This window comes from Acanthopagrus latus, chromosome 9, assembly GCF_904848185.1.
Source record: "Acanthopagrus latus isolate v.2019 chromosome 9, fAcaLat1.1, whole genome shotgun sequence".
NCBI classification, from domain to species: domain Eukaryota; kingdom Metazoa; phylum Chordata; class Actinopteri; order Spariformes; family Sparidae; genus Acanthopagrus; species Acanthopagrus latus.
The window spans coordinates 12021924-12042912 of NC_051047.1; the positions used below are offsets into that span (position 1 = coordinate 12021924).

At 41.1% G+C, this 20989-nt stretch overlaps 1 protein-coding gene across 1 annotated transcript in view; it reads left to right on the plus strand.

Moving 5' to 3' along the window:
• Window positions 1-15859, plus strand: part of LOC119025382 (transmembrane protein FAM155A) — a 108809-nt gene extending 92950 nt beyond the window's left edge. Inside the window, exons 10-11 of the mRNA XM_037108883.1 lie at window positions 9771-9942; window positions 13407-15859. Coding sequence (XP_036964778.1) covers window positions 9771-9942; window positions 13407-13708 — 474 coding nt within the window. The 3' untranslated portion in view covers window positions 13709-15859. The remainder of the gene's footprint in view (window positions 1-9770; window positions 9943-13406) is intronic.
• The last annotated feature ends 5130 nt before the right edge of the window (window positions 15860-20989 follow it).

Below are 20989 nucleotides of genomic sequence, written 5' to 3' on the forward strand. Positions count from 1 at the left end.
TCTAAAACAGTCCTCTAGAAACCTTCCAGGGAACCAAAAATAAACGCACAGAAAGTGTTGTAAATACTACTACTACTACTACTACTACTACTACTACTAATAATAATAATAATAATAATAATAATAATAATAATAATAATGGTAATAACAATAATAATAACAATCACATTAATTGTATTTTTTCTTGTTATATTATTTAGGGCATTCATTTATCTATATTCATATTGCATTGTTACCGTTCTGTGTGTTATCATTAGAATGCCTTAAAAAGCATGTCCTTGAATGCCACATAAGATAAGATTTGATTTAACTGGACAGTTGGAATATCATTATCATTAGTTTCCCAGGGAGCAAAAAGGCCACCTGAATTTGAATTATATTTATGAGTGTTAAACAAATGCAGCAGTTAGAAAGTTGACATTTAAACTTTAATTATGCATCAAAAAAACAGCAGCCAATCAAAAACGCTGAACAAGAAGCATTCGTACTGACCGCAGTCATGAAAAGTAAAATGTGATTCTGGATGCTAGACACTTTGTGGCTTTCACTGGAAGTCCGACAGCAGAATATTCCACGTGTTAATTTGTAACCATGGCGATTGCATGGTGTTCACAGTTTATCACTGGGAAAGATTCATGCTTTCAACAGGAAAGCATTTATTTCCTTCTCGGTGAATACCAAGAAAGATGTGACATGATCATTTCCATGTTGGTGAAATTTAACAGATGATACTGTGATGTCCCGTTCCTGTGAAGGCAGCATTAAGCGGCTCTGCAGAAAGCTGACAGAAAAAAATTAATTAAAGAGTTGTTTTTCTATGAAATGATGCACCATCTCGTCTGTTCATCTCGTTGTGTTAACAGGTATGTTTAACGTATGTCGCAGGCCACTTTCTTGCAAGCAGATTCAAGTTTAAACTTGTCTTGTTTTGAAAATATGGTGGAAACTTGCATCGCCCCACAAAAAACTTCAGTGACCCCCTTTTAAAAGTATTCCAGTGCCAGCACCACCCCTGTTGAGAAACACTGTTATGGAGGCTATTTTGGATGGAATTTGATGCAGGTGTGCCTTGAGATTTGTGGCTTCTTCTTTGGTATGTCTAGAGTACAAAATGTTTGTAAGCTATTCTCAGAGGACAATAAAGTCCCCAGAACACTGTCTGAAGCTGTAAAGGTGGCAGGGTCCGCCATATAAAAACAAAGTAAAACGGTATGAACTGTGTCCGCCTTTAAGTTTTTCCAGTCATAAAAACAAAGACAGTTTATTTAGGTTGTTTAGGCATAAAGAAATCAAGGTGATCTTTCTCTTCTGATTAAAATGTCTTCCCCAAAACATCACACTGCACCTTTAAACCAGTGCAAAAATAAAAACAATCTAAAGAAAATCAGTGTATTTCCTAGTGAAAATTGGTAACAAATAAGCAGAGGTGATGAGGCTTAACTTGTATTCACTCAGTTGCCGTCGTTTCCTTTTGTTGTTCTTCTCTCTAGCCCCAGACTGACACAAGTCAAAATTATGCTAATACCAAGCTATTGTTCGGCACACTTGTCCTAGTTAATTGCTTAAACCAAGGATCATACAAATAAACGGAGCAGAAAAGAGGATAAAAGAAAGGAGAGGATAGCCTGGGCGCAGTGAAGCAGTGAATGGCTGTGTTAGTTGTATTTGACAAGGCAGCTCATGACGCTCTGCGGCGCCAGTTCACCAGCTCCCTCGGCCTCCGTCAGCAGTTTAGCCGCCACCACAAGTCCAGATAAAGCATTAAAGACGAGGCACTGACAAGGCAGGGCCATCCGGGGCCACTTAAAACCAATACCACAGGGCAGGGTAAGGCCCTCCATCAATTACAACCTTATTAGCCTAATCATTATGAAATAATCCAATCCAGGAGACAGCTGAGTCTCAACCCTGCAGATCACCAGCAGGCAAGCAAACCAGCGCAGAGCGGGGAGGGAGTGAGGCGCAACGAACTTGCGACTGACAAAATGACATGCGTCGCAGAGGGGAAGATGGGATTGTTGTAGCAGATACGTCTTGTTTTTAAATGGCATGTTTTCAGATTTCAGGAGCAAGCCATCTTGGTGTGTGTTTTTTGCCTTTCAGACACAATGAACAAGTTTGAAGGCGGTGACAAAAAGAATTACCTCCGTGTCCAATAAACCAGGAGCCAACAAATCTGTCTATCGCCAGAAAGACTTTGATTATCGATTAGAGCGACTGTACGCGTTGTCTGCGTTTTAGCTAACACATGAATATACAGCAATATTTGTCAGCCATAGCACCAAGCGGGAGGATCCTGCTCTGGAGACGTCTACGAGCAGGCAGGACCGCCTCTTTATGGGGTTTTCTGTCCTGATTGGATAAACCGGGCAAGGTAACCAGACATTTTATTTTTTTCTTTTACCGCACGAGCAGGAGGTGGAGAGATATAGGCTACACTCAACCAGTGATTATTATTAGAATATAGAGTTGTTTAACACTGAACAATAAAAAGATCACTTGCAGCAGATTTAATTGTTTCAGTCACATTTCAAGCAAAACTGGGATCTGCGATCGATTAAACTTGTATGTTGAAGTAAACATGTATGTAACACTGTGATCCTACCCTCTCACTGACATTACAAAGTGCAGAAACAAGTGATGGGGGTGGCTGCGACAGATTAATAAAGATACTATTTTAGGTGACATTATATTACTTTGAGTGACAATGTAAATGATTATTGGTTGAAGCCCCTTTTGAGACCCTCTCTTACCTTCATATATATCTCCTTATACAATCAATGGTCCCTGTGTACACAGAGTCATGCTGCAGAGCTGAACGCATACTTTGGCTCAAGTTGTTGTTGTCACGTTCAGCTTCAGCAAATGTGGTTTCACTTAAATTCCCATTGCCTGGAGCTCATCTCCATCTGTTCATGACTATTGTTTTTTTCCTCGTTGACTTTAATTGCGTTGACACAGCCTTTATATGTGTCTTTGCATTGTGCAAAGACATTGCAGCTGAACTGAAGCGTGTGCTGGGGAGACGGGGGTTGTCTTAATGAACGTCCAAACAAGCGCATACGTGCTTTCTTTACCTCCGAGAGAACAGCACATCAATTTATTAACATTAAAATACATATTTGATTGAAACATTTGTTTTCAGCACTGACAGCTATCCCACTACACTGTTGGTGCTGAACTATTGGCTCACAAACCTTGTTAGATTCACAAACATAATAATGTTATCTTAAAATACATTTTGTAGGCTCTTCGTGTGCGCTCCTATTACAGAATCGACAGCAGAAGCATCACTCGTAACTCAAAGCATCTGAGACCGTATTGCAGTTGCACCCTCGATGGGAAAGTCAACACAGTGACAGCAGTTAACACCGAGGCGAAAAAAAAAAAGCCTTTAAAGGAAGTGAGAGGTGACAGAAGAAAGGGAGAGTAAAAAATTTGAAAGCCAGCTGGCTGACCTCTAACTCACTGAGCTGGTGATTGAGGAGAAGGCAGTATTTTACTCTCTCCCCTCGGGGTTGTGAGAACACAGCAGATTGGGGGGAAAAAAAGTTATATAAAAGGAGAGAAAGAGTCCATCCTACCACTATCTCTATCATGACACCCCTCTCCCTAGCTCTCCCACTTGCTGTCTCTTTCTCCCTCTCTGAGATTTGACAGCAGGATGATAAACTACCAGTCATGGCTCTACAGTAGACTGATGATTGAGGGAGTGGGGAGCTCACACGCAGCAGCGGCTCCACTAACTGGGACTGAGTGCAAAGGGGGACATGGCTGCGTGGCAAAAGGGCTCGAAAGGAGCCGGGGTTTCTCTCCACATCTGTCGCACTTCAGACAGATGTTCTGCTGACTGGTTTTCCACGTGTGTGCGGCCTTTTTCTTCTGAGCTCAAGCTGAAGCTGAGGGGCTGCTCCAGGCGGTGTTTAAAGATGATCTCTTCATCTGTGATGTTATTGATTATTCAGCTTTTGATCCTTTGATTCGCGTCCGAGCCTCGGCGCAAACGACCAGACAGACCTTGACTTTAACATTGTTTCCTCAGATTCTGCTGAGTCGGACGGGGTGGTGGGGGGGAATATGAGACGGATGAACACCAAAACCCCTCAACGCTCATTGCCAAAGACATTTTTTAGTGTAACGTGATATGTTCCCGAATTTCCCTCGGTTTGTCTTTATCTCCCCGTGCTGACAGCGACAGGATGAGCAGGAGGGCATGAAATGGAAAATGTGTCGCACTGACAAAAAACGCAAACGACAAGCGTGCACTCGCTCACACACATACATACGCTAATCATTTAGAAATATTAACCTGATGTATACAAGATGTGACATTAGGCCTTGTGACCAAGTTTTAATTTGTGACATTCACGCAGGGATCGATTAGAGAGAAGGGCAGTGCCTGAGTGTGTGTTTGTGTGTGTTGGACTTCAACGTGAAATCTAATTATCAGCGCACAGCGATTCACCGCACAACATCTGTGCATGTGTGCGAAATGTCTGCATGTGCACCATTCAGCCGTGTCCACTGCAGAGTACGTTCCCCTCAGACGGCAATATGCATGATGGATGATTCAACCCAACAGCTACTGTGTTATTTTCAATCAATATTTATATAACGATATAATGATATGATACATTTCAGATGCTACAGACTGACATCGCGGTGTGGCCATCACGAGCACAAAAGGATATTTGACTACCAGACAATGGGGCACTTGTCACAGTAAAGACGATTGTTAAACTCCTCTTTGTTACTCCGGCAACATTTTCACCTTTTTAACAGCAGTGTTCCCCACTCAAAGTCTGAATAATTTGCAAACATGAATCAAAGACAGACAGTTTCTAAGAATAGTTCCCTAATGCACTGCGTTATTTTTGCTTTCCCTCAGCTGAATCACATATTGCAGACTAATTTGTAAATGAAACTCCGACTAGTGCTGCACTTATGCCATATTACAGAGCAGTCAAGGACAATGACAAACATATATTCGCTGAAAAAAGCCACAATGCCTAGTAAATGCTCGTAAGATATTATACATATAAAATAAAGTTCTGTATTAAAATGTCTAAAAACTACAAGACATTTGTTAGATATTGTGTTGATTTGTGTATTTGAAGTATTCCAAATGTTGCTAACAATCTTCACAAGTTTACTCAAGGCATTTCATTTGGTCGCCTGTCGCCCTGATTTCCTGGGTAGAGTAAATTCAAATGATAGGTTCCTTGGATGGAGTGATGAAGGAACTCGGTGGTGTTTTTTGTTAATGGTGTTCACCACCAGTAGAGCAAGTTCGACTACAAGATCATTTGTGTTTATTCTTGTTACTCAAGCAGTGTTTATTCACCCAGAGCAGCCTGATTGCTGTACATTAGCCATAAGATAACAAGCAGGGACAGGCAGAGGGTGTGTTTATGTATGAGGCACCCGACAATGGATGTCACCTCCGTGGACAGTCAGGTTCATAGACAGGAGTGAGGATAAATCCCCTTTAAATCACAAAAGTTAAAAAGTCGTCTTTGAGCTTGCTTCCCGATGGTAAACGGCTCAGTAACCGTTGTTACTGTTTATTCCTCCAGAGAGTTTGGTTCTGCACCTGATTCTCTCCTACGGAGCTGGCTTGCACAACACTCACTAGAGGTCTTTAGTTTGGTGTTGATAACGAGCCCATCAATAGTATTTGAGTCATCATATTATCATCATTAGCCCTGTTATCCCAAACATAGCCTGCATTGTCAGTTATTCACCATTTAACATCGAAGTTAATCATTTTGTACCCTCGGATGTTTTTTCTTGTCATCTCCACTGCTTCTCACCACTTACATCTTGGCTGGCCTGCAACTGTCCACTTATAATTCATTTCAGAGAGCGGACTTCGGTACTTACACTGTCAGTTTCATCGCACATTTTTTGATGAGCGTATTCCAGACTTACTGTATATCAATCATCCTTACACTTGTGTGCATGTGTATGCTTCTTCTTTGATGTTCTCAGGGATTATATTGGCATTAATGCGTGTCATTCAAAAATACATCGTGTCAACATACACACTCTGTCTTGCACTTTTCTGTCTTACACATTGCATGGACTTGTGTTCATTTCCTGGAGGCTTCCCACAACCACAACTGCTGCTTTGCTCACCCTAACCTTAACCTAGTCTTAAACCTTAAGCCCTCGCTCTTAAATTTAATGAGTCACGATATGAGGACTTGTGTTTTGTCTCCATAAGGTGAGTCCTCGCGATGTGACTGTGTAAACCAAAGTCCTCACACACACACACACGCACACACACGATAGTATCTATGAATGAGTGATACGATCTCTGGTTTGCTGCACTGTTTTTAGGCGTGATGATTAGCTCACAGCAGGTGCTCACTTGCCTCACAGTCCACGGGGTGTTTCACAAGAAATGCCAGCTAATTGATGCAGGTGATGACGGCGTACAATGAGGCGACCACCTTATTGCATGAGAAAAGAAAATAAGGTGCTAAGTAAATCATTTGTCCACTTGCAGAGTTGAGAAAATGGGTGAGAAAAGATTAACAGATTACCTCCAACAGACATCAATCTTATGTATCATTGGCTATTTTAACAAACAAGTGCAGTGCCCGTAGGAAATATGTATTCCTATAGGAAAGTGGGAGGTTAAGTAGCTTTTTCAAGGATGGCCAAATGAGGCTGTGTTTGAAGGTGGGACGTCAGGGATATTTAGGTTTGTTGTGAAATCTGAATTATTCCAGGGTATAATTGGCCGTTTTTGACTATTTTTGATTTTGCCATTATATTTCACCTTAAGAATTATTCACTTGGTTTCATTATTTTCAGCACAACCTCACTTGTGTGACTGTACAGTTTTTTTGTATTTTTTATTTTAACATACTATATTAACACAATGGACCTAAAATCACAAAAAAAACCCATAAAAGCCTAGTAGAAAGTTACAATTTTTTACCGTGAAAACCACAAATATGTTTAACAAACCATTTTCTATTACTTATAATGCAAGTATAAATTGTTGTTTGCTAAATATGTGCATACATTTTAAAAATGTACCAAGTTATATGTAACTATTTACATTTAAATGCACAGGTCTACCTGAGCTCCTTCCAGCTGAATGAAGAGCTGCACTGCCTGCTCCACATTCAGCATCTGAACGACTCCACTACACACTAAACACACTACACTAAACTCTACATAACACACTAACTATACACTCCAAACACACTATATGTAACAAATCTCTCAACTCTCAATATCGCTCGCTGTCTCTACACCGACCGTCGTTGCCTGTCATTCATCTGCCTACGTCCCTCCCACAACTTCCTGTTCCTAAACAACCGAACTTGCTGCTTGGATACTTTCGTGACAAAAGCTCGTTTGTACCATTTCTTCCTGCACCAGACTCAAAGCCAATGTTACGGCAATGTTCGCAAAAAAGCGTGGCGGACATTATTTACCTTAAGTCCGGTTTTGGACCTGCTGGTGCGTCCGTCGACTTGGGAGGTGGGCCGTGTGGAGTTGCGGCTAGCTACACACGAACATCCAAATTCCGATTCCACTTTGTTGTCCTCGCGTATCCGGATCTGCTCAGACCGGAACAGACTCGGTCTGGACTCGTTCAGTCTCATTAATCCACAACAGTCAGTTTAGATGCACAGAACGGGACCAAACCGCCGGCATGATCCAGTCCAGCTCGCGGCGCTGCGGGTATAAGTCTCCTTGTTTCTTAAGGTGCGTTGTGGAAGTGAGCTCTGTAGTGATTGGCTCTGGTGCGCACGTGACTGTGGTGGCTCTGGTGGACAATGCTAGCGAATTTGTAAAGCATGTATGTAATAAATTATTAACGGTATCATTGCAGTCCAAACAAATGCGACTTGGCACACCTTTGAACCAAGCAGCTGCCATGTTGAAACTCTCAGGTCAGTCTGATCCTGATCCGCAGTGATGTTTGAGGAACCCACACACACACACACACACACACACACACACACACACAGATTCCTTGTTTTTATAGAGAGATAATTGTAAGCAGCAGTGTTTGTATCATTAAACATGGTTCACGATCATTTGAAATATAAGCTTGTTAATCTGCTGTTCTTACAAACATTACTGATGTAAATTAAGCGAGCAGTGTCAGATACCATTAATAACCCAATTTATTGTTGATATTGAATTAAAATAAGCTTGGTATTGATGGGTCATCCAGTTCTGCTTTTGGTTTTTGTTGAACTAGATGTGCTGATTTTTTTTGCTTTCATTTAGATCCCAAACTGTGCCTTTTATGGTAACCTAGGAAGGTTCCAGTCTAGAAATAAGCAGCTCTGACAAGTGTTCAAAGGTTTGAAATACGTATTAAAGGCTGTTTTCTTTTTTTCAGACCATATTACGTGAGAGCACGTTATAAGGAAAGCACACTGAATATTTATCATTTATTCACAGTTATTTATTTTCATTCTTGATTTTAACAAAATCTAAAACCTAACATCTTAAAATAAGAGCAGCTGCTGGCCAAACCAGGATTTAATCCTGCATGAAGAACTTAGATAAATACAAATCTGTTTGTCAGGACAAGGTTTGGATTACAATAAGTCCATTTATATACCAACTAAATATCAATAAAAGTGTTTGCAGTGTTGAGTTTCTGCAGTGTATATATCTGCCTCTTTTAACAGTTTTTATAGACGTTGTGAGGGCAACATTATTAGGAAAGAATAATCAAAATAACCATCATTAATAGATGGTAAATTTATAGTCAATTTAACGTTACTAAATAGTTATTTTCATTTTTAATAAAACAACAAAAAGCTTTGTAAACCATGTAAGTTACAATTGATGTTTACAATAGTCAGTAAATGGTTAATTAATACTGTATAACGATTATAAAGTTGCAACAAATACTTACAATTCTTTACAATTGCTGGATAAATGTTAATAAAGCATTTCTTTGTTTGTTAACAGTTATAGAACTATTAACTAAAGATTGAACTATGAATTTACCATTTATCAATGATAGATGTCATGAAGTGTCACCCGATATTGACTCAAAGCCCACCGACTGGCCTTTTCTGGATCTTTCAAACACTTCGCCTCGTCTCTCTCAGCAGATTCGTGTTTGCTCAGCTGTCAGATGGTTAATGTTTGATTCTCCTGACTGTGACTGATTACTACACCGTAGGCCCAGTTGACATAACTGATGTAAACAAACAAAATACATTAGCTTCAGAAAACAGTGGCTGTTGTCTAAAGCGAGTCCCTGTATTCATTTGAGAGCGATAACACATCCTAATCTTTTGATATGTTTTTTTCTGGTGGGTGTTTACATTATGATTATGCCGCAGATTGCGACTTTAAATGCTCGTTAAACAAGTTTAAACGGCGTCCTGTGGATTACATTTTGCTCTCGCTGTATATAGTCAGCTGTTAATGATCGCTGGGTACGAAACATGAATTGTCCCCCTGAAGGTGGTGATATTTTCCAGGAGAAGGTTTGGTAACACTGTGTGTTGACCGACAAAAGTGATGACTTCCCAGCAACAGCCGGATTCATTAAACAGTGGATATAAGGATCACCAGGATATCTGCTCTGCCTGGTGTGAGTCAATAGCTGTGGAGGTCATGAATGATGCACGTACATGTGAGAGTGTACATGTGTGTTTGCCTGTTATCCAGTGAAACTCATCAATATCCCCTCTCTCTCTCTCTCTCTCTCTCTCTCTCTCTCTCTCTCTCTCTCTCTCACTCCCCCTGCCCTCACCTCTCTGTCTCCTACGTAGATGGTTTATAAGCCCTGGCTGTGTTCTCAGTACTTCCAGACCACCCAGATGCACTGCAGTAAGCGAATCCCCTGTGGTCAGTACTGCCTGGAGGTGCAGCAGCGGTGCCCCTTCGTCCTGCCCGACAATGATGATCTCATTCACGGAGGCAGCCCCAGTTTTATATGCACAGGTACTAAAGAAAGTCAACCTGCTGTTTGTGCATTCTTCTGTTTGTTCATCAAGACGGTACACGAAGCTGCAAAGTGTGGCTTTTGGAGCGCTCTGCCGACTCTTTGACACCTCGTGTACTGTCCTGTAGATGATGCTCTTGGCCTGAGTTAATCACTGTACAACGAGCAGACACGTAGTAAGTACGTAAGGAGTCTTGCTCAGCGATGCTCAAGCAGGAAGCACAACCTCTGATGGACACGCCGCACACTGTGAGCACTTTGCAGATACAGGATGTTCTGTCTAATCACCGGACTAATAGGGTGTTGCACCAGAACAACAAATTGTTGCCCATTATTCACGAGAGCGAAGAGGCACAGTGACAACAAGTCTGTGTGCTCTGTCTGTGCTGAGCGGCGTACAGCACTCTGTGGTCCAGCGTCAGTGAAATAAATGGTTAACCTTGTCCCGACCGCATACTGTACATAGAAGGTGAGTCGCCCACAGCAATACTGTGTGAGCAGTTTTTTTTTTTCCGTCCCCACAGCACGATTAATACGAAGACACTTAAATCACATGTTGATGCTGCCCTCTGGTGGCCATGTTGAGAATCAAGTTTGAAAGAAGAAATTTCTGATTTGTTTACATTTTTGTACAACACACTTGTACTTATTGATATTAGGGATATACCATTATGTTTTGTTTTGTTTTGGGTTTTTTTTATACAGATTCTGATCATAAGTGGAGACCAGTGAGTGATATTTGGATCCGAAATCCACTAAGTGCGTGTGAAAATTCAGGATTATAAGTTATGGACTGTAACCGAGTACAGTTTACTCAAGCGCTGTGCTTCACTTCAGTATGTCCACACCATTTATTTGATAACTTTATTAGTTACTTTGCAGGTTCAGATTATTCCGTGTTTAGAGGCTATTAATTGTGACAAGTAACCGATTGGATAGTGTTGTGAGTGGGACAATCAGCGAAACCACAGAGTGAGAGGATGCTGCTTCACAGCCAAAGTACCACATTTATAAACTGATGTACTTTCTCAGCAGTCAGATACAAATAAAACTGGGACACTGAAATTAATATTGGCAGAGTTAACATAATAAATACATGGACAAATAAATACAAACATGTTAATTAAGAATACCAAACAAAGCTTTGTCTGTTATATTGGCAGTGTTTTATACTTTTCTTATCACAAGCATGTCTTTTGGAAAGACCTAAACCAACACCGTGATAGTTTCTGATCTCTCCAGCGTCTCCATTTGTTCCAGCTGAAAAATTCTTTTAGTAAAAGGTCACAAATATACACTTACATTTCTACCGAAGGCTAAATTATTTTCAAGAACAGATGGGTATTGTAGATTTCGCCAAATGTTACGTCAACAGAAGTAAATGATACATTTGTTTTGGACTATTTTCAGCTGTGGGTGAATACACATTCGCTGCACTAATCAGTATTCATAAGAAAAGAGCGTTAAATGTGGGAGTCAAAATAAACTACAGTGCCCATGTCACTCAATGCAACAATGTGGCTCACTGATGTGTTTTTTAATAGACGTATGAAGGTCGATGACACACAAGAGTAAACTATAACAGCGTCACCTGAGTGGTTTTAGTCTTTTCGTGGGCAGACAGTAAGAAAATACAGATTACAGATACAAATTGTTAGCACTTTTTATGCAGTGGATAGACGCAGTGATAGACGCAGCTCCCCGGGCTGCGTCTATCACTTCTACAGGTAAGCACATGTGTATATCTTCCTTAATAATTCTGTTTCCCCAAAACGCAGATTTGTCAGAAAGTTGCAGTAATTACACGGTTCCTGCTGTCACGGTTAAGCTGTTGACAGTCAAACTGTGCTGAGTGGGCACACACTTCTTCAAATCTCACTCCTCACATTAGCATGCACACAGGCCCTGACAAACCCTCTTTGCATAATGTCAGTGGGGACTGTGTCAGACTGCCGTTCGTGAGTTCAGTCCTTGTGTCTATGCAGTGTTCTTTTGTTGCCATATTCAGTGTATCTTTAGCATGCGCTTTGTATTTTCCATGTGTCCAAAAAAAGCACACAGCGCCACATTCTTGGACTCCATACATCAAGAGCACTATTAGAGTGTATGCTTGGGTAATTTTAGTAATTACATTGCTGAATGGAGCAACAGAGAGACATTAGAGGTGCAGCATGCGCCATAAAAAGGAGTCACGCGTTCATTACCACCTGGTTGTAAGACACCGCAGTGCACTACAGCTTTAGACGCAACACGTGAAATGGCAAAACATAAGAAGAAAATATCTTTACCCTTTCAAATAAAATCCCATGCATCACATTTTAGCAAAGAACGCTGCAAATTGGTTCCAAGGAATCAGCTCCACAGAGAACCTGTCGTGGCTCTTCACACATCACCACCCCGGTAAGAAGAAATAAAATAAGCACAGAAAAGGCTCTACTTCTTAAGGAAACTTAAGAAGGCTAAATTCAGGAGTCAAATTCTGGTCAACATTTACAGAGGAGCAATAGAAAGCATCCTGACTGGTGCGTGCATGGCCCAGGACTGGACGGCTCTGCGGCGGGTGATTAAAACAGCCCGAAACACAGAGCATCAGTGATATCAGTGAGATGTCTGCACAGGGCCTGCAGGATACTAAAAGACGACACCCATCCCAGCCACAGTCTGTTCACAAAAGATACAGAGGTATCTGCTGCCGTACCGCCAAACTACAGAGCAGCATCTTTCCTCAGGCTGTGAGACTCCTTAATTTAAACACTGTCATGTATATTTCTTTTCTTATGTAGCATAAACAAACTACAGCTTTTTTTGTTGTACATCTCTGTGTTTTGGAATGACAAATAAATAGACCCTGAACCTTGAAAATGAAAAAAAAATATCATTTCAATAACTTTAAAGAATAGTTACTTACTATTACTCAATAATAGGGTCTGTTCAGCTCTAGCTGCAAATAAATGGACACCAATAACAACATGTTTGCATAACATAGCATTCTGATAGCATGATATGTCTTATCAGACTTTTTGTACCATATTTGTCTATTTTCTGTTCTTAAGTCCACCTGAAAACATATTTTGTGTTGTACCATAGTTTGTTACGTTCAGTATGACAGTGGTGTCTGTATTTGAAGTGCATGCGAGTGTGTTTCTTCTGTGTTTTATGCCAGCTGCTTGTGTTTTCTCACACTGCAGTGCACTGAGCTGTCTTTGACGCCTCGCTTTCCAACCATAATCTCAACTCAAGAACAATCATGTTCATAAGAATTCATTTCCACTGTAGTCTGTTGCAAATTTCTCTTCTTTGTCTGAAGCTTGACAAGCTAGCAGTACTCTTTTTTTGAAAGAAAGCAAGTTCTGGTTTAAAAAAAAAACAAAAAAAAAAAACTCGTCTTTAAGAAAACATTTGGACTGTGAGTTAACTGTTTATATCTCCACCTCCATCCCCCTTCCCCTGAAACAAACCCCAGGGCTGCTGGAGGACTATCCATCAGGTGTGGACCCAGATGCAGAGTGCTGTGACGTGCGGTGGGACTTGAAAGTGGACAACCGTTCCCGGGGGACACTGAAAAGAACTCACCCGCCATGCCAGCACCGTACCTCCCTCAGCTCCTCGGCAGCCTGCAGACTGTGTAACAGCCGGCTCAAACTCTGCCTGCTGGTCCTCGTCCTCCTACACACTGTCGCCAGCCTCACTGCATCCCACAATGCAACAGGACTGGGCCTCCCCGCCATCGCGCCTCTGGAGGAGAGCCCCGCCAATGAGGAGTGATAGAGCTGCCAGGAGGAGGTGAGGTTGTTGGGGTGGGGGATTCCCTCGCCATAGCAACCGCTGTGGAAAAATACAGCCACAGTCGCGCGAGCGGATGGAGCTGTGTGCCTGTGGACATTCTGCAGCACGCTCTGGCGAACGGAACAAAATGTGGGACGCTTTGAGATGAAAAGACACACAAATCAATCAAAACAAATAAATAAGTAAACAAACAGACATACTAAGGGACTCGAGCAGTCCTTTAGATAGAAAAGGGGACAATGCCACAGCCTTTGTTGAGTGGGAAGGTCGGCTTCCTCATGGCTGAGTTTCTCTCACTACGCTTTTTTACACTGTGTTCCAATTATTGGTTTCTGTTGCACTGGCTGACTATGGAATAACACAATCATATTCTCTTTCTAATGTTCATCCTTTGTGTTTGTTTCTGGGTCTCTAATGCAGGAAGATAACGTGTTCTCTAAATAAGACGGATAATGTGTAAAAAAAAAAAAAAAAAGAAAAAAGAAAAAAAAAAGATCACAATAATGATTAGCTGCAAGTTTGTGGGTGTGTGATGGTTTGTGTTCCGAGATTAACCGTGCGTGCGAGCATGCGTGGGCGTGTGTGTGCTCGTGTGCACATCTTTACACGTGTGTGTGTGTGTGCACGCTCGTGTGTGTGCGTGTGTGTGTGTGTGCGAGAGAGAGAGAGAGACGGAGAGAATAAGAGTGTGTTCCTGACATGTACGCTAGAAGTCTACCTAACAGGCTGGTGCAGCGATGATGTTGTGATGGAGGCCCCCCCCTCAGATGTCACTTAGCTCTGCCACGCTGGTTTGTTGGCCACAATCCCATCAAATATCTTCTGGGTTTTGAATGTGGTTCCTGATGTCCATGATAAGCACTGTGTTTAACACAGGTTTATGGTTTTCCCCTCACTTTGTTCTGTGAGATAATATTCCTCTATTAACACTGTTTTAAGGAGCAGAACATAATTAGCATCTGTAATAGGATAACACCTGGCTACACTATACAAAGGAAACATCTGGAGAAGTCAGGATGCGTTCCTCCAACACCACCAAAGTTGAATGTCTTGAAAGATATCTCAGATTTATCACAACTTGGGTCAACAGTCACAGTCTGAACAAACCCCTGGTTAGTCAATTATGTTTTGTAATTATTGCTGAGTTTTCCTTTGCAACAGACCATATTCACATAGTGGCCATTCTTCCTCTGACAATTTCACTTGGCTTGTAAAAATCTTATACTGCTCTGATCGGGTGGCAAGTCATATCAACATAGGCAAGCTAATGTATTGTTGTCATTTCACTGTTTCCTGATTGATTAACAACTGTATAGACAACAGACGGACGGACATCAGCCAAGGAGTTAGCTAATGTGGCTGAATGTGCCTTCAGATTTTCAACACTCATCATCTTTTCTGTTACCAGTCAATTGGAAGGCTGTAAAATGACAGCCAATTGTCAGATTTCATTTCATTGACATAAAGTACAAAATACAAAATGTTTGCCATCTAGATTTTCTCACACGTCCATATATCACGTATCAAATGATGATGATTCAAAGGTGCAATATGTAAGAATTGTCCAGCTGGTAAACTCTTCTGTTTGTGCCTGTAGCTACTGTTAGCTTGTTAGCTCAGTTAGACGTGTAGCTAGCTGGAGAGTTGATATTTACACCGCTAGCACAGGATCCTTTGACCAGCAGTAAGAAAGGTGTTTTTTGGTCCTTAGCCTAGCTGTTTAGCGTAGACATTTTTGAGATAATGCTAAAATTGTTATTTCTCCACATCCTGTTTATAATTGTAAATGCTTTAGAAAAAAGTTTTATTTCATTTAAGAATGATTCAAAGTAAAATTCTTACATATTGCACCTTTAAAGCTGTCAACTAATGCATTAGGATAAGCACTGTTCTCTCCTCTTTGAACTAAAATAAGATGAGGCAGAAGCACATGATTGGATGCATAAGATTAGGATGGTCAGTGAATCTTAAAGTTGCCACATTTTCAGTTCATTACCTTTCACATCCTGGAAAAAGCATCAATCAATCAATCAATCAGTCAACAGGGCTCTCCTTCTGTTGCTCAGTTCTTGAAGACAAAACTTTGTTCATGAGTGCCCAGGAAGCTAAAAAAAAAAAAAAAAAAAAAAAGCACAGAGAAAAATTTTATCTCACAGAACAAAACATGAAACTGTGTTAAGCTTGTCTTAACCAAAGATGTAATTTCAGGCATTTTACCAAAACCCTCATTCAGATTCTGGTCACGTTTCAGCGACACTGCTCCGCAAAGTTAACTGACATCAGGACTTGAGCATTCCCTGTTGCTCCGGGCGAGGAAGCTCTTGTTAGTCCAGATTTTAAAGGTACTATCCAGTCAGAACAGCATAGAAATGATTGATACTGAAGGTTTTCTCTGTCTCATCTGCCTCAAGAGCCTCAGTTCTTTTCCTTCTCCCTGCTGGTCACAGCTGATGAATAATCAAATCTGACCAGCAACATACTGTTTGCCCTGGAACCAATACTGACGTCTAGATGAGTGGTGTCATTTTAACCTCAGGCCTTTTTATTCACAGGAAACACGATGACTGGATGTTACCCTTAAGGACTGTTTGTAATGATTGGTGAGCTGTGATTCTCATGCAGTTATAAATGAGGCTAGGAAAAAGTAGCGTGAAGGAAAATCCCCTGACCACTACCACACTGGCCATACAACACAACGTGTAGGATGACATTCTACGTATCGCCAACGTGGACACAGTTTGTTCGAAATGTGTAATCCCTTCCCATGACCTGCATGAGGAGGCTCTGTGACGGCCTCTTCCCGTTGCGTTTTGTCCTCAGTCCCACGTCCGCACCACATCTGATCCCGAACCAGCTCCTGTAGCATGCCCACTGTCTTGTACTTTTTTCTCCTCAAAACATCAATCTAATGTCTCATTAAGTAAAGGGCTTATCAAGATATACAGTTCAAGCATTATCATCATCAACACAGTCACACACACACACACTTAACAACTTGCACATCCAAATTGTTAGCGGACAAATGGTTCGAGATAAGTGGCTCATTTCCTGTTTCTTTTGAAATACCTGCAGCACAGAGGCGTTCCACCGGCTGTTAACTGGAGAGCAGGAACAGAAACAGATCCAGAGAGAGGAGCACGTCCCTCTTTGTGTGGGCACTAGTGGCATAACCTGATAATCGTCTAGGTCAGCTGACACTTGTGTTGATTTTTTACAAAATGTTGACCAGCGTATGAACAGAAAGGAATGGCGTGACCTTAAGGGCTGACTTCTTCTTTTAGTTTCTCAATTTCCTTTGGTCTCTTCGATGAACAAGGCTGTGAGATCAGGTATTCAAAGATAATGTCGCTGAATGCATTTTTTTTTTTTCCACTCTAGAGTGTGTTGATTACTTAAATGAGATGTCCAATCCGATATCTGATGTCAAGAACTTTATTATACAGCTTATATGAGGATTTAAAAATTCATCTTTAATCACATAATGTTTATATAACCAGTATGTTTGCTTCTTTTGCTGTTTAGACCCCGCCCCCTCTCTACCTTTGGACTTCACCATTCCTGCTTGCATGAAATACATAACTGCTCATTGTCATTCAGCCCCGCACACCCATGCTCATCTTGGATGACCGCATCCAGTGATAGAAAAATGCTGCTATTCGATTGGCCACCAGTAGATGGAGATATTTTTATTCTTTTACATTGCTACTGCTGCTGAAGACCTACTACACAAGGACTGTCATATAACACAGGGATTAGGAAAGATGAGGAAATGACGGGCCTGTGGGTAAAAGTGTGCTGCTGTGTGCGTGCATGCGTGCGTGTGTGTGCGTAAGTGGGTACGCAGAGATGTGTGTTTGTGTCTGTCGCTAATAGCCGTGTGTTCTCTGGAGAGCTCATTAGCGTTGCCACGACCTTGGGGCCTTGCAGGACAGGTGTGGCAAACCACCACTGTCTTTAACCCCCACAGGGACCTTCTATATTAGTGGTCTCATTATTCACAGCAGCCCTAAAGCTGCATGGACTGTAGTGTGAAACCATTGTACTGTACAATGTGTGATAACTGTGTCAGTGCCCTGAGACTCCAAACAAACTAGGGTAAGGACCTAGCCCCTGTCTTACAGAATATTCCCCTAACCCCTGTCTGGAATGAGATAGAAGATGTCAGAGGCAGTGTACAGAAGTAAACTGGTGCCAAAGCAAACCTTGTACTGAATAAATCAACCACATTAAAGGAGACCTATTATGCTTCTCCGTGACTCATAAAGGTTCTTGAGCATGAAAAATATCTTGAAACTTAAAAAGACCAAAGTCTGCACCAACAGAAGCTCAGATCTCCCACAGAAAACACTTCTCCTGAAACGTCTCGTCAGTAGTCCCACCTTTACGTCTGTACCTCCATGACATCACACTACATCTCCGTGTGACACTTTTACATAGTTTATTTAAGAATTACTTTAGCACAGCTGCTCTGTTGTTGTCAGCGATGCTAAGTCAGGCATGTGTGAGCTGACCAATCAGGGCAGACTGTGTATTCGGGAGAAGGGGCCTTAAAGAGACAGCAGCTAAAACAGAGCGTTACAGACAGATGGGGAATACAGTGCTGCAAAACGGATGCGTTTTTTGAGCATTATATGTCTCCTTTAAAATCTAATATGACACGCTGCTTTTCATGATCAAACGTGATGGGGGAACAGGAGGAAAACAGGGTCCGTCAGTGTCGTAGAAATGTGCCATGTTAGCAATATAGGGAAAGCACCTCATAAGCCTCACACACGCCTCACCATAAACACATGTAAGGGATCTCTCGCAGATACACATGTGATTTCATTCTGCCTGTCATGTCAGCGGCGGCGCTGCGATGCAACAGCCATCACAAACCCACCGTCGGACATGTATTCATACAGTGAGCCCGCATTCGAGAGTCATGCAGAGGCCACGTCTGCATCCTTGCTGTGGTCACATGGGTGCGAATGCTGCGCATACGTGTCGTCCCTCACGCCCCTTCAGACACACTTGCACCAAGGATGGACATTTTTGTGTGCAAGGTTCCAACACTAGAATTAGATTTGACTGATGTAAATTTTCTGATTTGACTTTTGTCGGTAATGCAGGCATGCACGCAACAATTACTCTGCTGTGATATAATTATTTTCTTGTGGGTTTTTTTTTTTCTTTTCTTTTTTTTTTAGGTTTGTCAGTTTTTTACTGCATAATACTGAGAAGAAATTGTGTAGGGTCCTATAGATTAAGTCTAGATCCCCGACAATGGTCTGTAGCAGTCGTAGGGTATGGTCTGTCACATTCCATAACATACCAACCTACAAAAAATAATTTTGTGTTTTGCCCCTGCACATATAGACTATTTATGCCTATTGCCCCGAACCCTGTGCACCCAGCACCAAATGTTATGTACACATATATTGCCCTTCTTCATTCCCTTTCAGCCTCTCTCTGTTTTCACAATAGTTCCGTTCTCTATCCCGTGGATCTATGCAGAAGCCCATTCCTTTTTTTGGTTGTAAATACGTTCCCTAGTATGCTGAACAATGTATGTCTTTGCGTCCAGGTTTCCTTGTGTATTTTGAGTTGATGTCATGCTGTTACTTCCTTCTTCTTCTTCTTCTAAATTCCTTTTTTATTTTTATTTTGAGCGTCTAAAATCATTGATGTTTAAAAGAGAATGTGGTGAGGTTTAACCAATAGACTTGTCCTCAGCTTCGCAACCTTATTGTGGAAGGTTGTGGTTCTGTGTGTGTGAACGCGAAAGATTTATGATTATAGGAATGAAAAAGGTTCAAAGTCATATAGAAGTATCATTGCGATTATGATTATTATGATTACTATTATACTACCAGTATATTGTAATATTATAGATGCTTTAGTTCAAGTAACTTCTTTAATTTTTTTACAAACAACTTTGATGAAATGATTTTTAAAACAGTCTCACGAGTCATGATCTTTTCGAAAAGTATGAAAACTACTGCTACAATGATTACAATTGTGTTCTGATGAAAATAAATACAGACATATAATCTGTTCCTCTGGTGTGTTAGTCTATGCTGTGACATTCTCCCAACGTCTGACAGCCGCCAGTCAAACTCTTAATTGTATTAAGTTTGAAAGAAGTACTCATATTGTTTACTTAAGTTAAGCACCAGACTGTAAGCTACTTTATAATGAGCACAAGGCCTGCATTAAGAACTTACTAAACTAAACATGTAAAAGTATTAGCTGGAAAATATACTTTTATCATGATATTACTACTGATACAAATATGTTTAAACTGGCAATAGACAACTTTTTTACTACTACTACTACAACTTTTTTATTACTGATTGCAGTGTACCGGCTGCAGAAAAATGAAACTCTCCATGTATTGATTGGTTCCCTACATGTCTGGCTCTGACTCTGCTATTCGGTCTGCCATCGGGCTGGATTTTCCTGGAAAGGTTAAGATAATATTTCCACACACAGGAAGTGTGTCTGTCATTGAGAAAACCAGGAAGAGGAATTGTTTTCACTGGTCGCAATCCACAGACAATAGCGGAATTACTGTGGAAGAAAGAACTGACGGAGGAGGCAAAGAAGGGGACGAGGTAAAATGATAGAAACACAAGAGTCAACAGACATGAATTGACTTAATGGCGAGGGCCAGTATTGTGTCAAATCTGTCAGTGTCTGTTCCTCCGCTGATGTGTATTTACCCATAGCACAGAGTCATTCTCTCTCCTAGATCACTGAGTAACAAAACCTGTCTACAGTACTTATGCCATATTTCACTCTGCCTTTAAATAGCACTGACATCCGAGTTTTTAGGTCAAGTTAGGATTTGGTTGGTTTTGCTTTGGACAGTAGCCAGGCAGTCAGCAGTAGCCATGATGCTAATGCTGGGGCCAGCATTAATACAAGAGGGAAACACAAGAAGGGAGTGAAAGTAAAAAGTTATCTGTTCTGACTTATGGAAGTGTATTCTTTTACTTCCTCTTTAAGATAGGTGGAGATAACTTTTGACTATGTTGTATATGACTACTACTAATGATTATTTTCATTATGGACTCATCCCCTGATTATTTTCCTGATTAATTCACTAGTTGTTTGAATGCTAAAATGTAGGAAAATAGTGAAATAACAACTGGTGACTGCGACTAAAGGTGTCTTTTTTCATTTACACAACCTACTAAATATAAAATGAATCAGTTTGCCGTTATTTAAAGGTCCCATATTATAAAAAACATGTTTTCTCTGGTCTCTACATATATA